General features: G+C 36.0%; 4 protein-coding genes across 7 annotated transcripts; 2 read left to right on the forward strand and 2 right to left on the reverse strand.

The window, feature by feature from the left end:
• Nucleotides 1-1,317: 1,317 nt before the first annotated feature.
• Nucleotides 1,318-4,038, reverse strand: LOC6556859 (G-protein coupled receptor Mth; the record flags this gene model as incomplete). The annotated part of the gene is made up of 9 exons (XM_032739546.2): nt 1,318-1,606; nt 1,735-1,935; nt 2,007-2,089; nt 2,159-2,241; nt 2,318-2,584; nt 2,639-2,821; nt 3,041-3,200; nt 3,260-3,702; nt 3,963-4,038. Coding segments are annotated over 9 exons (1,632 nt in total), but the record flags the coding sequence as incomplete, so codon positions are not given.
• Nucleotides 4,039-7,611: 3,573 nt separating this feature from the next.
• On the forward strand, nt 7,612-9,333 carry LOC6556825 (odorant receptor 2a). The gene is made up of 5 exons (XM_032743116.1): nt 7,612-7,911; nt 8,080-8,278; nt 8,342-8,627; nt 8,694-8,898; nt 9,118-9,333. The coding sequence occupies exons 1-5, from the start codon at nt 7,612-7,614 to the stop codon at nt 9,331-9,333; spliced, it is 1,206 nt and encodes a 401-aa protein (XP_032599007.1).
• A 764-nt stretch (nt 9,334-10,097) lies between these two features.
• Nucleotides 10,098-10,515, reverse strand: LOC116806463 (kappaPI-actitoxin-Avd3c-like). Its single transcript, XM_032742821.2, has 2 exons — nt 10,415-10,515; nt 10,098-10,354 (listed from the first exon to the last, which is right to left on the reverse strand). Exons 1-2 carry the CDS (start codon nt 10,500-10,502, stop codon nt 10,161-10,163), a joined length of 282 nt encoding a protein of 93 aa, XP_032598712.1. The 5' UTR covers nt 10,503-10,515; the 3' UTR covers nt 10,098-10,160.
• Nucleotides 10,516-12,030: 1,515 nt separating this feature from the next.
• LOC6556844 (G-protein coupled receptor Mth) lies at nt 12,031-16,710 on the forward strand. 4 transcript variants are annotated; one of them, XR_004365630.1, is made up of 11 exons: nt 12,031-12,113; nt 13,009-13,520; nt 13,580-13,739; nt 13,962-14,144; nt 14,199-14,465; nt 14,542-14,624; nt 14,712-14,800; nt 14,865-15,065; nt 15,153-15,267; nt 16,226-16,382; nt 16,446-16,710. XR_004365630.1 is itself a non-coding variant. In XM_032742713.1 (10 exons), exons 2-9 carry the CDS (start codon nt 13,032-13,034, stop codon nt 15,265-15,267), a joined length of 1,587 nt encoding a protein of 528 aa, XP_032598604.1. In that variant the 5' UTR covers nt 12,031-12,240; nt 13,009-13,031; the 3' UTR covers nt 15,444-15,894. The 4 variants fall into 4 exon arrangements, 2 of the variants coding, with proteins under 2 accessions (XP_032598604.1, XP_032598605.1); XR_004365629.2 differs by having other exon boundaries at nt 15,153-16,382; nt 16,446-16,701; XM_032742713.1 differs by lacking the exons at nt 16,226-16,382; nt 16,446-16,710 and adding an exon at nt 15,444-15,894 and having other exon boundaries at nt 12,031-12,240.
• The last annotated feature ends 1,589 nt before the right edge of the window (nt 16,711-18,299 follow it).

The following is an 18,299-nucleotide window of genomic DNA, read 5'->3' on the forward strand; positions in this document are numbered from 1 at the left end:
TCTCAGCATAGGGTGGATGTTATTTTCTTTGGTTTATAAGTTTAATTGTCGATAATGGCTAGAGAATTAAGGACATCGGTTTCACAGCCTGCCGCAAACAATAGCTCCAAGGTTGCACTTTAAAACAGTAATTTTTGTGTGATTGTTGATAATATCCACGCGCACAAGATTTCACAAGGAAAAGGCTCCAGTTAAAGAGAACTTGACTGGGAGATAAGTTAAGCCCAGCTGTTAAATATAATAAATAACAAAAGAAAGATAAAACAGTCATCAAGCGCTTTCTGTTGTTCTTGATTCTTTAGAATAAAACAACAGATATTTCTGGTCGCTTAGCTTAATATATATATTCTTGCAGTCTACAACGCAAACATATCGAGCTTTATTAAGCAGTTATACAGAACAATATAATAGAGAATCTTTATTCATAATTTAGCACCTCATTTATTGAATCTTAAAAACCATTTGTATTCTAGAACAGCTGTACTTTTATAAATAATAATAATCTGACGGAACCTGCACGAAACATTCTTATCGCGGAAGTGCTGGCAGTCGCAATCGCTATTGCAATCGAGCAGAATGCGAGACTAGGTGCAGACGTTAATATTTAAAGGAAGGATATATATATACTGCATAGTGAAATAAATCGATTAACTACGCACACAGGTTTGATATTTCAATAAATTGCTAGGATGTAATGCAGCCACAATGTTTTTTATTTTTCAAAGGGTGGTACTAGTGTGATAAACTTCATGTTTCGTTTCTTTTACGTATAATTTAACATTGTAAAATAAAAGTCATTTAAAATTCGACTTTTAAAAGTTTGATTTTTAGCGTATGTCGAAATATGAGCGGATTTGAGTTTTCTTTCGTAGCCTGCCTGCTTTTTAAATTATGCTGTTCTTTTTTTTGCGTGAGATTAATTCAGCAAATAAAGGAACTTAATTAAGAAATCGCAAAAAAAAAGGTGATTGACACATGATTGATGATTTTATTCTATAACAACATTTACTCTGATATATTTTCATATTGAGCAAATAAATATAATTAAAATATTTAACAGCTTAGTTTAGGGTACCTCCGAGTCGAGCTCTCTCGACTATATATACTATATTAGCATTGCATTTCGACTGTTCGAATAATTCGCAGTAAATTTACTATTTTCGCGGTCTACTAGTTTGCTGGAAATATGTGTAACTAAATATGAAAAATGTCTGTTTTTTGCTACAAGACAAGCAACCCACTTAAAATAGCATCTCTTAAAGCTTGTAAGGATTAAAATTAATTAATAAAAATAGCTTAAAATAATAGAGTGTATCGAAATAGTTCACTATAAAAACAATATACACATAAGACATTAAATATTACTAATAAAAAAGTGCACGCTTCGATTATTTAAATTTGTCGTTACAAACAAGATTCTTAAACGAATTTTCTTTGTTAACCGAAAGTCAACTTAAGATCTTGATGCTTCTAAAACGGCAAAACTTTATATGTTTCCTTAAGGCTCGGAAAATTTCTGTTTCGATGAACTTGGGATCGGCTGAATTTATATGTTCGAAATGAGCTCATTTCAGTGTGTCGTATCCTTCGGTCCTCTTGATGAAATCTGAAAGAAGCGGTTTATTAAATATTTTGTTGAGTATATGCCTCGAATGCTTTACCATATACGAGGAATACGATGAACCCCAAATAACATATATTTACATTAAGGAGTTCGGCTTATCTGACACTTACCGGCTTAAAATGAGTTTCAACACTCTGCGCTTCACAACAAACATTCCGAATATAATTATTCCTTGGGCACAGTTAATGTAATCGAAGATTTCGAAGATTATCTCAAGCGCGGAATACTCTAATATTTTCGACAGATATGAGAGGATTTCGAAGGTCCAGGCCACGCCCATAATGACAAATAGGCGGACAAATAGAGTGTATCTGAGTGAAGAGAATATTTATGGAATATTTAAATTTTGACTTTTTTTTTTTTGGTTTCCTTAAAGCATTACTTTTTTTGATAAAATTTTTGCGATTTTTCGCTTTTTGTTGCAACGCTTTGAAGCTCTCTCTTCACCCGAAGAATACCACGAGCCTACAAAACAGAGAATATTATGATGGCATCATCAAATCAGACCGAAAGTTAATATTTAAATTATCTTACCGTTAATGTAAACATTATTAAATTGAAAATGATCTGAAGTGCCATTGGACCGTAGAAATAAAGCATCGCCGACCAATCCATTGCTGTAAGCATTTATATATACATATATATATACTTGAATAGTTCATATCTGGAGATAAGCTTTATGGCTATACTCACTATTAACCCAACAACTGTAAAAGGCAACTCCCGGCCTCCATAGCGTTTGATCTTCATCATCAACATCCAAGACTTGGTCGAGTACGATTACAGTGATCGTTAGCAGAGCAGCAACTCCCCATGCATATATACTGTATATTAAGAAGCGATATTTTGGCGTATATCGTTGAATGTTGTAGTTGTTGCTACGAAAACAGGTCCACAGATCATAGCTGATGACAGTCAGCCAAAGGAAGCCAGCCATTACGGCAAAGTAACCCACATAGCCTGGATGGATAGATCTTAGTAAGTATATTGACGAAAAAACTGTGTAATACATACCATTTACCATACAGCCCGCTAATGTCCAATCATCTCCCCAAGAATCAACTTGTAGCAATGCAAATGCCAAAGCAATGCAAATCATATAGCAGATGAAACAATATCCGTGTAGATTTCTCAGTTTCGACAGCGAAAGGTAAACGATAATTGTAAGGATTAAAAAAATTATCGAGAGCACTCTAACTGAAATTGATTTTAGACAACAGTTAACCACATTAGCCAAACACATTAACAGACAAATTACCTCCCCAGTTACAGTGAATTAATTATAATTATATTTAAAGCGACTCCATCTAACCACAAAAATCTCGCAGGGAAAGTTAAACAAAATTAACTTGTATTTCGCTTCAGGAGAAAATAATAATACTGAACCTTATAAAATCCTAGCGTTCTTTTGCTTACGTATATGTTGGAGCCATTGACTAGGAACTGTAACCGCGCACATGTGTGGCACTAGTGTGATTATTGTCTCATTTTCGCCAGTCTTGATTGGATGAGGCTGTAGGCAGTATTCCTGCTTCGACATATTTATTTTATCAGAGTGACGTTGTAAAGTTCCATCCTAAAAAACAGAAGATATTATATATTTCCTGCGCACTTCATAATTAATTCCAGTCAAACCTCGAACAGTGTCCAATTATGATTTTTATCATTCTCAGCATCCATATGGTGATGTGCCGCGCAAGGAACGGGCAGATGTCGTTGTACGATAAAATCATCGAGAATATGTTTAATCACCTGTTTGCCATCGCTTTGAGTAATGCTCACATAGGGATCAAAGTCAACTGCCCTGCTTATATCACCGCTGCAGGTGCGTTGATCCTGAACCAGAAACAGATTTTTATGACAACAGAATCGCACACAGGCGCCCAGTTTACAGGCACATCCTCGCAGGTGCTTTTTCACCGACTCCTTTTCACCATCCACCAGAATTTCGTAGTCATATTCACCAGTTTGCTCGGCTGGAATTATCAGATTCTCGTATTGAAATGATCCATTGGGGTATCTTGTGGATTCCCTTAAGTCAACTGTATCAAAGTAATCGCATTCTGGTATATCGGATACTACAAAATTTATAACTATCAGCATTAGCAGAACAGATCCCCACATATTTGAGGAATGCGAGATTTATGCTGAAATAGATAAGTTAGTGTAAAAACTATAACAGAAGACTTTATAATAGTTTCAATAATCGGAAATCAAATAATAGCATTCAGATCAGATCATTCAGAATCAAGTTAAACGCGGCTTCTTTGTTTATCAGACACTTTTATCACTATTAGTTGCATACGCAGCTTAAGTCTTTGAGACGCTTTTTGCTCACTCTGGTTATATTGAGGCACTTGCGCGTTGTCCTTTCGAGGAAGTTGAGTTAGATTGGTTCCTAGCTGGAACGCCAATTAAGCGTTTGTTATAAAAAATAAACCGACTTACCCAAAGTTAACTTCAACACTAAAATATGAATACTTATGTACTCGATGCTGACTCTGTCGAAGTCACCGATTTTATTGCAGATATGGCCATCCGGTTTGGAGTGCAGAGTATATGAGTATGAGTGCGTATATTTGCGACATCATTGGGTTACTTATTTGAATGTTGAATAAAGATTTTTTCCCAGTTAAATATATTTTATCAATAACACCAGACGTTCTGTTACTGATTCGGAGCGTCTCAGCATAGGGTGGATGTTATTTTCTTTGGTTTATAAGTTTAATTGTCGATAATGGCTAGAGAATTAAGGACATCGGTTTCACAGCCTGCCGCAAACAATAGCTCCAAGGTTGCACTTTAAAACAGTAATTTTTGTGTGATTGTTGATAATATCCACGCGCACAAGATTTCACAAGGAAAAGGCTCCAGTTAAAGAGAACTTGACTGGGAGATAAGTTAAGCCCAGCTGTTAAATATAATAAATAACAAAAGAAAGATAAAACAGTCATCAAGCGCTTTCTGTTGTTCTTGATTCTTTAGAATAAAACAACAGATATTTCTGGTCGCTTAGCTTAATATATATATTCTTGCAGTCTACAACGCAAACATATCGAGCTTTATTAAGCAGTTATACAGAACAATATAATAGAGAATCTTTATTCATAATTTAGCACCTCATTTATTGAATCTTAAAAACCATTTGTATTCTAGAACAGCTGTCCTTTTATAAATAATCTGTTCGACTTGTCCACCTGCTTTATAAGCGCTCGCATTTTCACTTAAAAGTCAGTGTTAAAGATTACAGAGCTTAACAAGTTTATTAAAAATGAAATTCATTCTTATCCTCGCTTGCCTGGCGCTTTATGTGGCCCACGCTAGTGCTCAGTGTCGCGGTGCTGTTCCACGTAAGTAATTGAGAATATCCCTCTCATTATTTATAAATATTTCTGTATATATCACTTTGCTTCTCTAAAGGTCATATGCTATGGTGCCATGGTTCCAGAGATGAAGGACACCAAAGGGGCTCGAACTGCCATTGGAATGCAAATCATAACATGTATTTTTACGACTCTCGGGACAGGAGCTGCAGGCCAATGATATATCGTGGATGTGGTGGCAACAACAATCGCTACTGCAATCATCAATTATGCATGCAGAACTGCAGGCGTTAAAATTGCAAGGAGAATCATATAAATATCGAAATACATCGAATGCAAATTGAAATATAAAAGTGTCATTTAATTGTCAGTTTGTCAGTCCTTGCTTTGTGTGTTGCAACCGTATCCCATAAATGCCAGCGGACAATTTTGGCTTGGGAAATTGGGATTAAAATTCAGAATTGGAATCGTATCGGAACCAAAGCATTGAGCGGAACATCATGGCGGTTGATCCCATTACTTAGGTGTCTGGTTCGCATACATATCTGTGCATACAGACGGACATAGCTAAATATATATATACCATATATACTTTATGGGATAATAAATACTAACTTTTGCCAGATAAAAATATATTTCTATGTATTTGAATATTTTGTGTGAGATCAGTGTATAAAAAATGTTAATTCTTGAAATTTGTATACAGCGGATATGTTAATAAGAATATTAATATTAATTGGTCGAATAGAAATATAAAGATTTAATTAATTGTCCCCGTAAATAATGTTACAACGGAGTTAATAGAAATTAATCAACAATTGTTTTGCTTGAAGGAAAACAGGTTGGGTTATAAGCAATCGCGGACTCATTCTACAATATAATTGGTTGACTAAGATGTATGTAATATGGAGCTCATTTAGCAAATATTACGCTGTCTTTCAAAGTGCATGACAAAGGACAGGTGTAAATATAATTATTTATTAAATACCTTTTCATTAATGATACAAATGAAGTTGAATACAGAACAGTTGTGCACGTGAGGTGCATAATGTAAACATATTCCATTCATCATTCAATCCTTTTTATTTCTGGTACAATTGTCGTTTTATAAATGAATTGTTTACCTATATAAGCGTTCACAATTTCTGTTTAAAACAGTTCAAACTTCACAAGCTTAACAAAGTTTTTCAAAATGAAACTTATTCTAATCCTCGCTTGCCTGGCGCTTTATGTGGCCCAGACTCAGGCACAGTGTCCTGGTGCTGTTCGAAGTAAGTAACCATATAGTCCTCCATCCTCATCTATAAATAATACCTTTTATTACTCTACAGTTGCGGAGTCAATTTGCATTAATACCAGAAATGATGGAGATACGCGCAATTTCTCCTGCTTTAGGAATGCAAATAACAACATGTGGTTTTACGACAGGGGTAGCGGGGTGTGCAGGAGAATGTCGTATCGCGGATGCGGTGGCAATAATAATCGCTATTGCACTCAGGGAGATTGCTCCAGGAGGTGCGGGGTTCCATTTAGGAAATAAAGACATGAATATTGAAATAAATAAAATGATTTGTGAATTAAAAAGTAATCATGTTATTTAGTGTGTCCGCAGTGAGATTGATTTCACTAAATGACATATATATAATATAGACCTTTGTATGCTATACTGAACAAAATCATAGAGAAGGTTCCTAGTAATCTTCCTTCCACGTTTGCTAAGAATAGCTCCTAAATTGCGGAAGATATAGGCTTGTATCGTTTATAGGGCAGCGAGTGCGCGGGATTCAAAATTTGTTTTCAGGATTTTTAAGGGTATTACTAGGACTATACCTTGGTGAATCTACATTGTGGAAGATATGGGGGTTTTCGAATTGCAATGATTCATTTTATCAATTTCTTGGCCTCTTAGTGGACTTATCACTTTCCTGTTTTCAAGTGTCTATCTCTAAGGGTGTCGAAAAGAGTTACGTTCATACAGACGGGCAGACAGCATACCGTCGGTATCACTGTATAAAACAGTGACAAAAGACATGTATCTATTCATTACATACCTTTCGTGCGTGATATATTTAGAATTTTATTGAAAACAGTTGTGCGCATGTTGTGGATAATGGAAAATTTTCGATGTCCATTCAAACACGAACAATTCAACCAGTTTTATTTTTGGAACAGCTGTCTTTTTATGAATGATCAGGTCGAGGTTTGTATCTGCTTCTTACTTAAAAATCAGTTCAAGTTAACAAGTCTATTCAAAATGGAATTCATTCTTATCCAATGTCCTATCGCGGATGTGGTGACAACGACAATCGCTTTTGCACTCGGGAAGTTTGCGAAGGGAGATGCAGGCGTTAATTTTGTAAGAAAGAAGGTACATATGAAAACTGAAATATATCGAATATGGCAGTAGTCAATAGTTAGTTTCAATTTGGAGTCCCAAGGGGGTTGGTAAATGGTTCACACTTGCCTAATAGGCAATTATTTATGGCGTGACAACAAAACCGCCAATCAATCTATCAGCTAGCTGGAATGATTACTAATAATTAGGTTGTCAAACACTTTAAATTATAACTTATTTAATGGTAGGCTGGCAGGTAATTCACGCAATCGTCTAAAGAGCATATGTATTTAAGGCAGTGTGTGTCGGGTAAGGATACCATTTGAGAAATGGAAAAGTTAATGCGATTAACTCAGCACGTTCTGTCCTCAAATGCGGCCGAGGGCAAGATTGGTTCCATCGAGATGAACTTGTGGCTGGCGCAGTTAGTGGGACTGCCCCTTTTTGGATTAAAGCCGGAGACACCGCTCCAGAGTTTGATCATCATATCATTTGGTGGGCTGGTGCAGTCTGCACTCTTTTGCTATCTCGGTCTTGAGCTATACGATCTGTACCTTAACTGGCAGAACTTGGATGCACTTACACAGAATATTGTGTTGTCCTTAACACATGCCGTCTATTGGTTAAAGGTAAGCATTACAATAGTTCAAATTTCTCGGGATAAAACAAAGAAGTGCACAATACTTTTGAAATTAATTTGAAGTGAAATAATTTGCTGATCACAATTTGCAAAGTTTTGGAACTTTCAAGGTTACATTTAAGTAGGTTTAAATACTACTGTTATGCATTTTCTGTAGGTTTTCAACATTTGCTATCACTACACCACCCTAAAGGACATTATCAACAAATTCAGAGACATCACGCGACGGTGTATTTTATCCGAGAAACAAAGGGAAACTTTTCAAAGAGCTGAAATAGAGAGCAAGTCTGCAATGCTTTTGTACTTCAGTTTAGTCCTGCTTCCAGGCGCAATGGGAACAGTTTATATACTGATTGGCAAGTTGGCAACAAATATATTTATATGCATGCAGACATAACAAATATATACTGATCGAGTAGCTCCAGATAATTTTGCTGGTGATCGTTTTCCATATCGGGCCGCAATGCCCGATTTTCTGCCGCCCGTTGTACAATATCTGTACAAGGGTCTGGGCGTTGCTGTAGTGGCGTTGGATATTACACAAATTGACTATATGAACGTATCGTGTATGGTTCAGCTATGCATGCATCTAAAGGTTATAAACCTGGCCTTTGACGAGCTCCTCCCTACTGACCAGCAGAAGTTGCGTGAGGATCCTAACAACTGGCTTGTGTCCATTGTGAAATATCACTGCGAATTAATTGTGTAATTAATGATTATAGATTAATTATTATAGATTATATATATTCACATTTTTTTTTCACTTCACAGCTTACGACAGAAGGTGGAACGCATCTTCAATTTGCCCGTCATGTTGCAATTTGTCAGCTCTGTGGTAATTGTGGCAATGACTGTATTTCAAGTTCTTGTCATTGGAGATGGCTCGACTAGCTCCATTATTATGGATATGCTGCTGTGCTGTGTCCTTTGTCAATTGTTCTTTTATTGCTGGTTTGGCAACGAGGTCTACGAACAGGTGTGTTAGTGAATCTTATAATTAATATTATTCAAAATGACAGACTAGAAGGATTGCCTGCAGCGAGCGGGGCTTAGGGTGTCTGCCTGTTTTACTAAACAGCTCGGTGCAGGGTACCTCCTAGTCGATCCTTTTCGAGTAGAGCATTCTAAATTGGTCTCCATTATCTAAATATATAATTTCTTAAATATTTATTTGCTTTTACATTTTTTTGTTTAGAGTATGACGCTGGCCACTTCTGGCTTTGGTTGCAATTGGTATTTATTCGATACGAAGTTCAGAAAAACTCTGTTGATATTCATGGTAAATGCTGAGCGTCCATTTCTGTTTACTGCCGGAGGCTTTATGGGCTTACATTTGCCAAGCTTCACATATATAATAAGCAAGGCATATTCCATTATGGCTGTTCTCAGGCAAATGTACAGCAGGCCGTAGCTTATAAAAAATAACCTTCTAATTTGTATAATCAACTCACATAATTATCAACTATTATATAAAAGTACTTTAATAAGAATTACACTTATTTATTAATAATTAATTCACACTGCATGCGATGTGTCATCTTGACATTAGCTAATCATATTATTTCCAGAGGCCTCACTCTTCTCTTATTTCCACCCGTAATCTCATATTAATGTATACAAATAAAATATAGAACTTTTGTCAACACAACTGATACAATCATGAGAATTTGGTCAAGTTACTGCTGTAATTTTAATTGACTTAATGTCATATTTATATTTCAATTAATTTCCACAGTTATTTTATTTTACTTCAATGTCTTGCCTTTCAATATTAGCGCCTGCACCTTTTTAAGCAATCGTGCCAAGAGCAAAACCGATTGTTGTTGCCATCACATCCGTGATAGATCATTTGCCTGCATTGAGAGCTCCTGCTGTCGTACCACCACATGTTGTGATTGAAAGATCGACGGCAATTGCGATGTCCATTCCCATAATCTCTAAGGCTAGTGCAAACTGTTCGCTCAACTGTAGATAAACGTTCGTTGTATTATTTATTTAGATAAAGAGGTGAAGACAAAGGAATTACTTACATGAAACGAAACCCTAAAGCGCCAGGCAAGCAAGGATAACAATGAATAACAAGTAATATGTCTACTGCAGAACAACAGTTGGACACCTCTGATACATAATGATATATAACAAACCAAAGTTTGATTTTAAGGAACAAACGGAAAATTAAATGCCATATTTATATTTCGAATCATATACAAAGTCACTCGACTGTTCTTCCGTTCAGTATTAACGCCGGCACCTTATTTCGCAATCGCCACGAGTGCAAAAGCGATTGAAGTTGCCAAGACATCCAAGATAGGCAAATTGCTTGCAGGTCCTGTCCCTGGTGTCAAACCACCACATGTTGTTATTTGACCTGGATCGACAGACGGGAGACGTAATTCCTGAATCTCTAAAACCAAAGCATTGTGTAAAGTCAACTGTAAAATAGGAAAGCTTAGTTTATATATCATATGAAGGAGGAATTCCCGATTACTTACATGCAGCAGCACCACGACAATAACGCACCTGGGCCTGAGTGTGGGCCAAGTAAAGCGCCAGGCAAGCAAGAATAAGAATCAGTTTCATTTTAAATAAGCCCGTTAAACTCTATGAAGTTTGAACTGATTTTTAACTGAAAATGTTATCGCTTATATAGCATATTAGGGGTCTTTTATTAACCGACAGCTGTTCCAGATTTAAAAAGTGATGTCATTTTTAAAACGAGGTCATATTTTTGCCTTATGCATCACATTTGCACAACTGTTCTATATGAAATATAGAGCATTAAATATGAAGCTATATCACGTATAGGAAGGTATTGAATGGTGTTTTTTTATTTTGCCAATAAGCAATACATTTGCGAAGTAACTCCATTGTAACATATTTACTAGGGCAAATATCTATAGGTTATAAAGTTCGGTTTAGCTAGTACCCAATACATATATACGAATAATATATCAACCATCGTAGGACAACTAATCTAACTAAGTTCAACATTAGTAAATCGGAAAGTACTTTAATAATTTTAGTTTTAATTTGATAAATTGAGATAGTTGGGATTATTGGGATTATTACGCTCGTGCTTTCAAAAGCGATCTCTTAAATATCGGTCCGACTGGCTCCAACCGACATACATACTTACCAAGTTTCATCAAGAGAACCGCATAATTAAGTGGCGTCAATGCGCAGAGAGTGCAAATGGGAGAGACAGAGAGCGAGAGAGAGAGAGAGAGAGAGAGAGAGGGAGAGAGAGAGAGAGAGAGAGAGAGAGACAGACAGAGAGAGATTCAATGGCTTGAAACACGTCGCAGAATCAAGATCATCTAGCACGTACACAAGCGACTAGCTGACTCTCTGAATGAGTGGCAAATCGAGAGCGCAGAACGTTCTTTTTGCTTTCTGTTTTTTCAATGCAGCTGTTGAAACATGAGGAACTCGAATACTGCCGAGGTTGGCTCGTCACTTTGCTGGGGCGTTGTCTGCATATCTTTCACGCACATCGGCGTAACCTGTTTGCATACCCTGTAACAATTTTATATATATAAAGTGAGTATCATAAAAATTGTTGAATGTATGCCAGAGGCAGTGTACACATAACACTCGGAATTATAATATTCTTTTATATATAAAATATTAATTATAAATATAACAATTAAGCTAATCTCAGTCTAAAGAAACAGATGAAAGCTTCGCACTCATTTAAATATTCATTTATGCACTACAAATTCTGAAAACTGATAATCTATGCAAACATATAATAAATGCAATTATTTAGCCACCCGGCAACAGACGTCAAACACAACCACAACCTATGATGCCACTGAGCGAATAGAGACAAATACACACATACATACCAACCAAGCAGGCACACATATGGTGTATACTATCTGTATGCTTCCCAAAATAATGCTCTTTGTCTCACAAATTCTTTGTACATTTTTCCCAAGAATTCAAATTGTTATTGACTTTTCGTTATTTTGGGGCGCTGTTCGTTAATGGTTTGAGATAATGGGTATATTCTCGTATACATAATGCAATTGTAGGTTTTATTTTCTGAGAATATGGTCTGCGTTCACTTATTCGTTATTCGTTATCTTTTGAAGAGCGAATATTCAGTCATGAATCGTGCGGCCTACGAATAACTTTAGCTGCGGACTCTTTGCTTCTGCAAAATATTTGCACAAAATAAATAAATATGTATGTTATGCAGGCTACCAAGCCGACAAATCAGTAACATTCGTGCTTGTTAATATTAACCACTAAAAAAAGTGACTAAAATAATTCAGTGTGTCGAATAAGTTCCCAATAAAACAATGTACAACTGGTAAATTGAGTATAATGGATAAGGTTGAAAATCACAAGTGCACTTGTAAATAGACATCAATAATTAACATTTTTAAATTAAATATATTTAAATATGTTTAAAAATGTTTTAAAATAATTGAAATTGATTTTTCGATTTGCCAAATAAATAAATACAAATAAATACACAGTGAATTGAACTTCTACTGAACTTCTTTCTGCCTTCCATTCATTTGTACTCACAGCTTGTATTGTGACTGCATAGCGAGTAAAAAATGTACGTAGATCGGTGTATTTATAGCCATGTGTTAAAGTCACAGACAGATGCGCCAAGTGGTATGCGCTGTATTTGCATACACTTGCAGCGGGTATGCTAAAAATGTGCTTCAAATTAAATCGATTCTACATTTTATAAATATAATCAGCTTTGTTGTATATATACTAACCATTAAAACCATTAAAATCGCGACTCGTGCTAACGCGGATTATCTACTAAAGGTTCTTTGACAGCGGTTATCTGCTGTTATTACACTGGCAGCAGAGTATTCCACAGTCGTGTACGCCCGACTCCAACTCGCTTGCGTATGCTTGAGTTAATCTGGTCGGCGAAAAAATAATATTAAAATTTCGAATTCTCGGAAATTTTAAATAACATTAAGCTAGTTTAATGAATGGCAGCTATGATGAAATCTGTCGTTGCTAACTAAGCATGATATCATTTTGTAAATTATTCGAAATTTAAATCTTATTTACTTTATTCACTACATATATCCAAATGTATCTATTTCAGTAGAGAACTCGCTTCTAGGCAACATGTGGCGACCACTGGTGTTAATGCTGATAATAACAGACCTTGTAGTGGCCGATATACCAGGATGCGATTACTTTGATACAGTTGACTTAACGGAATCCAAAAGATACCCCAATGGATCATTTCAATACGAGAATCTGATAATTCCAGCCGAGCAAACTGGTGAATATGACTACGAAATTCTGGTGGATGGTGAAAAGGAGTCGGTGAAAAAGCACCTGCGAGGATGTGCCTGTAAACTGGGCGCCTGTGTGCGATTCTGTTGTCATAAAAATCTGTTTCTGGTTCAGGATCAACGCACCTGCAGCGGTGATATAAGCAGGGCAGTTGACTTTGATCCCTATGTGAGCATTACTCAAAGCGATGGCAAACAGGTGATTAAACATATTCTCGATGATTTTATCGTACAACGACATCTGCCCGTTCCTTGCGCGGCACATTATCATATGGATGCTGAGAATGAAAAAAATCATAATTGGACACTGTTCGAGGTTTGACCGGAATTAATTATGAAGTGCGCAGGAAATATATAATATCTTCTATTTTTTAGGATGGAACTTTGCAACGTCACTTTGATCAAATAAATATGTCGAAGCAGGAATACTGCCTACAGCCTCATCCAATCAAGACTGGCGAAAATGAGACAATAATCACACTAGTGCCACACATTTGCGCGGTTACAGTTCCTAATCAATGGCTCCAAAATATACGTAAGCAAAAGAACCCTAGGATTTTATAAGGTTCAGTATTATTATTTTCTTCTGAACCGAAATAGGAGTTCATTTTGCTTAACTTTCCCTGCGGGATTTTTGTGGTTAGATGGAGTCGCTTTAAATATAATTATAATTAATTCAATTGGGTAACTGGGGAGGTAATTTGTCTGTTAATGTGTTTGGCTAATGTGGTTAACTGTTGTCTAAAATCAATTTCAGTTAGAGTGCTCTCGATAATTTTTTTAATCCTTACAATTATCGTTTACCTTTCGCTGTCGAAACTGAGAAATCTACACGGATATTGTTTCATCTGCTATATGATTTGCATTGCTTTGGCATTTGCATTGCTACAAGTTGATTCTTGGGGAGATGATTGGACATTAGCGGGCTGTATGGTAAATGGTATGTATTACACCGTTTTTTCGTCAATATACTTACTAAGATCTATCCATCCAGGCTATGTGGGTTACTTTGCCGTAATGGCTGGCTTCCTTTGGCTGACTGTCATCAGCTATGATCTGTGGACCTGTTTTCGTGACAACAACTACAACATTCAACGATATACGCCAAAATATCGCTTCTTAATCTACAGTATATATGCATGGGGAGTTGGTGCTCTACTAACGATCACTGTAATCGTACTCGACCAAGTCTTGGATGTTGATGATGACGATCAAACGCTATGGAGGCCGGGAGTCGCCTTTTACTCTTGTTGGGTTAATAGTGAGTATAGCCATAGAGCTTATCTCCAGTTATGAACTATTCAAGTATATATATATGTATATATAAATGCTTACAGCAATGGATTGGTCGGCGATGCTTTATTTCTACGGTCCAATGGCACTTCAGATCATTTTCAATTTAATAATGTTTACACTAACGGTATGATAATTTTACTTACTAAATGTCGAATTTGTGAATTTCGATCTGTTTTTTATTGATAATCTAAACTTATTATCTGTACTATAGGCTCGACGATTTGCAGAGCTAAAGAGGGAGCTTAAGGTCGTTGCGACAGCGGAGGAACGTGAACAATCGCACAAATACAATGAGCGAAGGTGAGAGGAATTGGAGAAATGCTTTGAGGAAAATTAAAAATCGATTTCTAATCTTCCTATATAGTTGCACTCAATTTGTGCGCCTATTTGTCATTATGGGCGTGGCCTGGACTTTCGAAATCTTCTCATATCTTGCGGCAAGATTGGAGTGGTCTCCGCTTGAGAGAATCTTCGACATTTCCGATTACATTAACTGTGCCCAGGGAATCATTATATTCGTACTTTTCGTTCTAAAACGCAGTGTGTTGAGACTCATTTTGAATCGGTAAGTGAGAGAATAACAGATATGGAGGGCTCCTCAATGTAAATATTTGTAATTTTTGATTCTTGCTACTTCTCGTTTATGGTAAAGTATTCGAGGAATCGATTCAGCAGACGATGGCAACCTTTCCGAACAAGAAGAAGAAATTGCGTTGCACGAAAGGAATGGTGGTGTTCAAGAGATCGGGCCAAAAATCTTGCATTAGGTAAACTCAATCTCGTTATGTTTCTGTACTAATTGGTAAGGGTTAACTCATAGCTTTTACTATTAATTATTAATTTCTGTTTATGTAAAGTGTTATCCAGTTTGGTAACAGAGGTCTAACTAACCAAGCCATTTGCGTATTATATTTCAATGTATGTAATTAGTGCCTTCTTTCAGAATGCATCAGGGAACAAACGGACACAAAACACTCATATTAAACATATAAAATCAGTCGTTCCCTAAGATCATCAGAACATTGATATTCTAACGATAAAGATATATATTTAATTTATGCATTTAAAAAGCAGGAAAAAGCCGACTCAGGAACACAATTGGTGCCAGAAACTGGTTATTTACAGTAAGCCATTATTTGCACATAAATCAATGTAAAATGAAATAGTACTTTTCATATCTAACACACTAATATATTTAAAAATCAACTATTTTGTTCCTCTTGCGAAGTGTTCATTAACACAGTATTTTCTTAAGATGCTAATTTATGGAAATTAAGTTGAAACTTTTTTACAATAACGAATACATAAATAAATATAGCTATTTTTACAGAATTTTTTAATATTAAGCACACTGTTTCCAAAGCACATTTTAATAAAGAATAAACTAATATTTTAATAATACTGTGTTTTATAGCTAGCTGATTTTACTACAGTATTATGTGTGCATGTGGATGGAAATTCGTTAAGAGAAATACTTGTTTTTGAAGTAAAATAGACTCCTCCCAATTTACCCATAAATAATACTGCAGAGAAATTATATACTTTATGGGATCACATATGCTACCTTCTCATAATACCTTTTTATAAAATGTCGTTAATTACTGAAAGTTTGCCATTCACACACAACACAAGTAGTATATAATGTAAATATAGCGACCTCCATTCAACAACTCAACTCGTTTTATTTTTGGAACACCTGTCATTTTTAAAATGATCTACTTATAGCAGATTGACTATATAAGCAGTCACCTTCTCAGTTAAAAATCAGTTCAAGCCACGCAGAGTTTGACAAGTTTATTAAAAATGAAATTGATTCTTATCCTTGCTTGCCTTGCGCTCTTTGCGTCCTACATTCAGGCCCAGTGTCGTGGTGCTGTTCCAAGTAAGTAATCGGGAATTCCTTCAATTTCACTTATAAATCAGCTAACCTTTTACTGCTCTACAGATAACAAGGTTTCTTGCATTGGTGGCAGAGATCAAGGAGACCGCCGCAATGAAGGCTGCCGCAGAAATCTCAATAATCTAATGTGGTTTTTTGACCCTAGAATGGGCATCTGCAGGCACTTGTACTATTTCGGGTGTGGTGGCAGCGGCAATCGCTTTTGCACTCGGGAAGATTGTGAAAGGAGGTGCAGGCGTTAACATTGAATATCTTGTGGCATGTTGGAATTGAAATAAATCAAATGAATGTGTTTATGTACACAATATAAAACACAAATATGAAACTTAGTTTGCTTAAATTGACAGTCCATTTTTTGCACTATGAAGGACAACCAATTTTTAAAGAGCTCGTTTTTTACAACTTAATTCAAAAGTTTTAAAAGAGACTCTTTGATATGACATTGTAGTTATATGACGACGATTACGGCCTTCACTCGGATCTACTACTTAAACTATAATTTCCCCCACATCTTTTTAATCCCCTTTATATCAGAGTATATAAAATGTCGTTAATTGAAAATTGAGTTGAATAAGTATGTTACAACGCAGTTGGTAGAGCTTTCTTATTGTTTTTTTTTTACTTATTAAAAGGATTGAATGCGTTTTTCTCCGAGATTTATTCGAAATTTCATTCAGAACAGTTGTGCGCATTTGGTATTGCATAATGCAATGGAAATGAGGTCAATTCATTCAAAGGCAAACAATTCAACTCGTTTTGTTTGTGGACCAGCTGCTGTTTTATATATGATCTGGTTGACTTTTCAATCTGCTATATAAGGACCAATACTTTCAGTTAAAAATCAGTTTATGCCTCGCCGAATTTAACGAACTTGCTAAAAAATGAAATTTATTGTTCTCCTCGCTTGTCTGGCGTTTTTTGTGGCCTACGCCCAGGCTCAGTGTCGTGGTGCTGTTCCCAGTAAGTAATCGGGAATTCCTATAAGTAATACTGCAACTAACTATTTACTATTCTACAGAAAAGCGGGCACTTTGCACTGGTGGCCGAAATGAAGGAAACAGATACTCTAGTATCTGCCGTTGGAATTCAAATGCCAAAATGTGGTATTTCGATAAAGTTGACAGGATCTGCAAGAAACTGATTTATCGTGGATGTGGTGGCAACTCCAATCGATTTTGCGGGCGGGAAGATTGCGAACGGAGGTGCAAGTCTTTGCCATACAGACGGATATGATTAAATACTTGTGTATCTAATATACTTTATAAGCTACCTTGTGCCCAATAAAAATCCAGTATCAGGAGTCGAATAAATATGTTACAATGAAGTTTGCTTATTGGTAAGACAGCATGAGAAAAGACTGGTGTACTCATTAAATGCCTTTTTTAAACGCGATTTATTCAAAATTGTTTATAGAACAGTTGTGCGCATGTTGTATTTCATAATGCAAACATATTGTCCTCCATTCAAAAGCGAACAATTCAACCCGTTCTATTTCTTGGCCATATAAAATGTCGTTAATTGAAAATTTAATTGAATAAGTATGTTACAACGCAGTTGGTAGAGCTTTCTTATAGTTTTTTTTTTTACTTATTAAAAGGATTGATTGCGTTTTTCTACGAGACTTATTCGAAATTTCATTCAGAACAGTTGTGCGCATTTGGTATTGCATAATGCAATGGAAAGGAGGTCAATTCATTCAAAGGCAAACAATTCAACTCGTTTTGTTTGTGGACCAGCTGCTATTTTATAAATGATCTGGTTGACTTATCTGCTATATAAGGACCAATATTTTCAGTTAAAAATATTTTAACGAGCTTGTTAAAAATGAAATTAATTGTTCTCCTCGCTTGTCTGGCGTTTTTTGTGGCCTATACCCAGGCCCAGTGTGCTGGTGCTGTT

The sequence above is a fragment of the Drosophila grimshawi genome, unplaced genomic scaffold (assembly GCF_018153295.1).
Source record: "Drosophila grimshawi isolate 15287-2541.00 unplaced genomic scaffold, ASM1815329v1 contig_44, whole genome shotgun sequence".
In the NCBI taxonomy this organism is placed as follows: Eukaryota; Metazoa; Arthropoda; class Insecta; order Diptera; family Drosophilidae; genus Drosophila; species Drosophila grimshawi.

Coding starts and splice junctions, on each gene's coding strand:
- LOC6556844 (XM_032742713.1), top strand. CDS start 13,032: ATGTGGCGACCACTGGTGTTAATGCTGATAATAACAGACCTTGTAGTG. Junction 13,740..13,961: donor TCAATGGCTCCAAAATATAC/GTAAGCAAAAGA, acceptor AATCAATTTCAG/TTAGAGTGCTCTCGATAATT. Junction 14,466..14,541: donor TTACTCTTGTTGGGTTAATA/GTGAGTATAGCC, acceptor AAATGCTTACAG/CAATGGATTGGTCGGCGATG.
- LOC116806463 (XM_032742821.2), bottom strand. CDS start 10,502: ATGAAACTGATTCTTATTCTTGCTTGCCTGGCGCTTTACTTGGCCCAC. Junction 10,355..10,414: donor TTGTCGTGGTGCTGCTGCAT/GTAAGTAATCGG, acceptor CCTATTTTACAG/TTGACTTTACACAATGCTTT.
- LOC6556825 (XM_032743116.1), top strand. CDS start 7,612: ATGGAAAAGTTAATGCGATTAACTCAGCACGTTCTGTCCTCAAATGCG. Junction 8,279..8,341: donor AACAGTTTATATACTGATTG/GCAAGTTGGCAA, acceptor CTGATCGAGTAG/CTCCAGATAATTTTGCTGGT. Junction 8,899..9,117: donor GCAACGAGGTCTACGAACAG/GTGTGTTAGTGA, acceptor TTTTTTGTTTAG/AGTATGACGCTGGCCACTTC.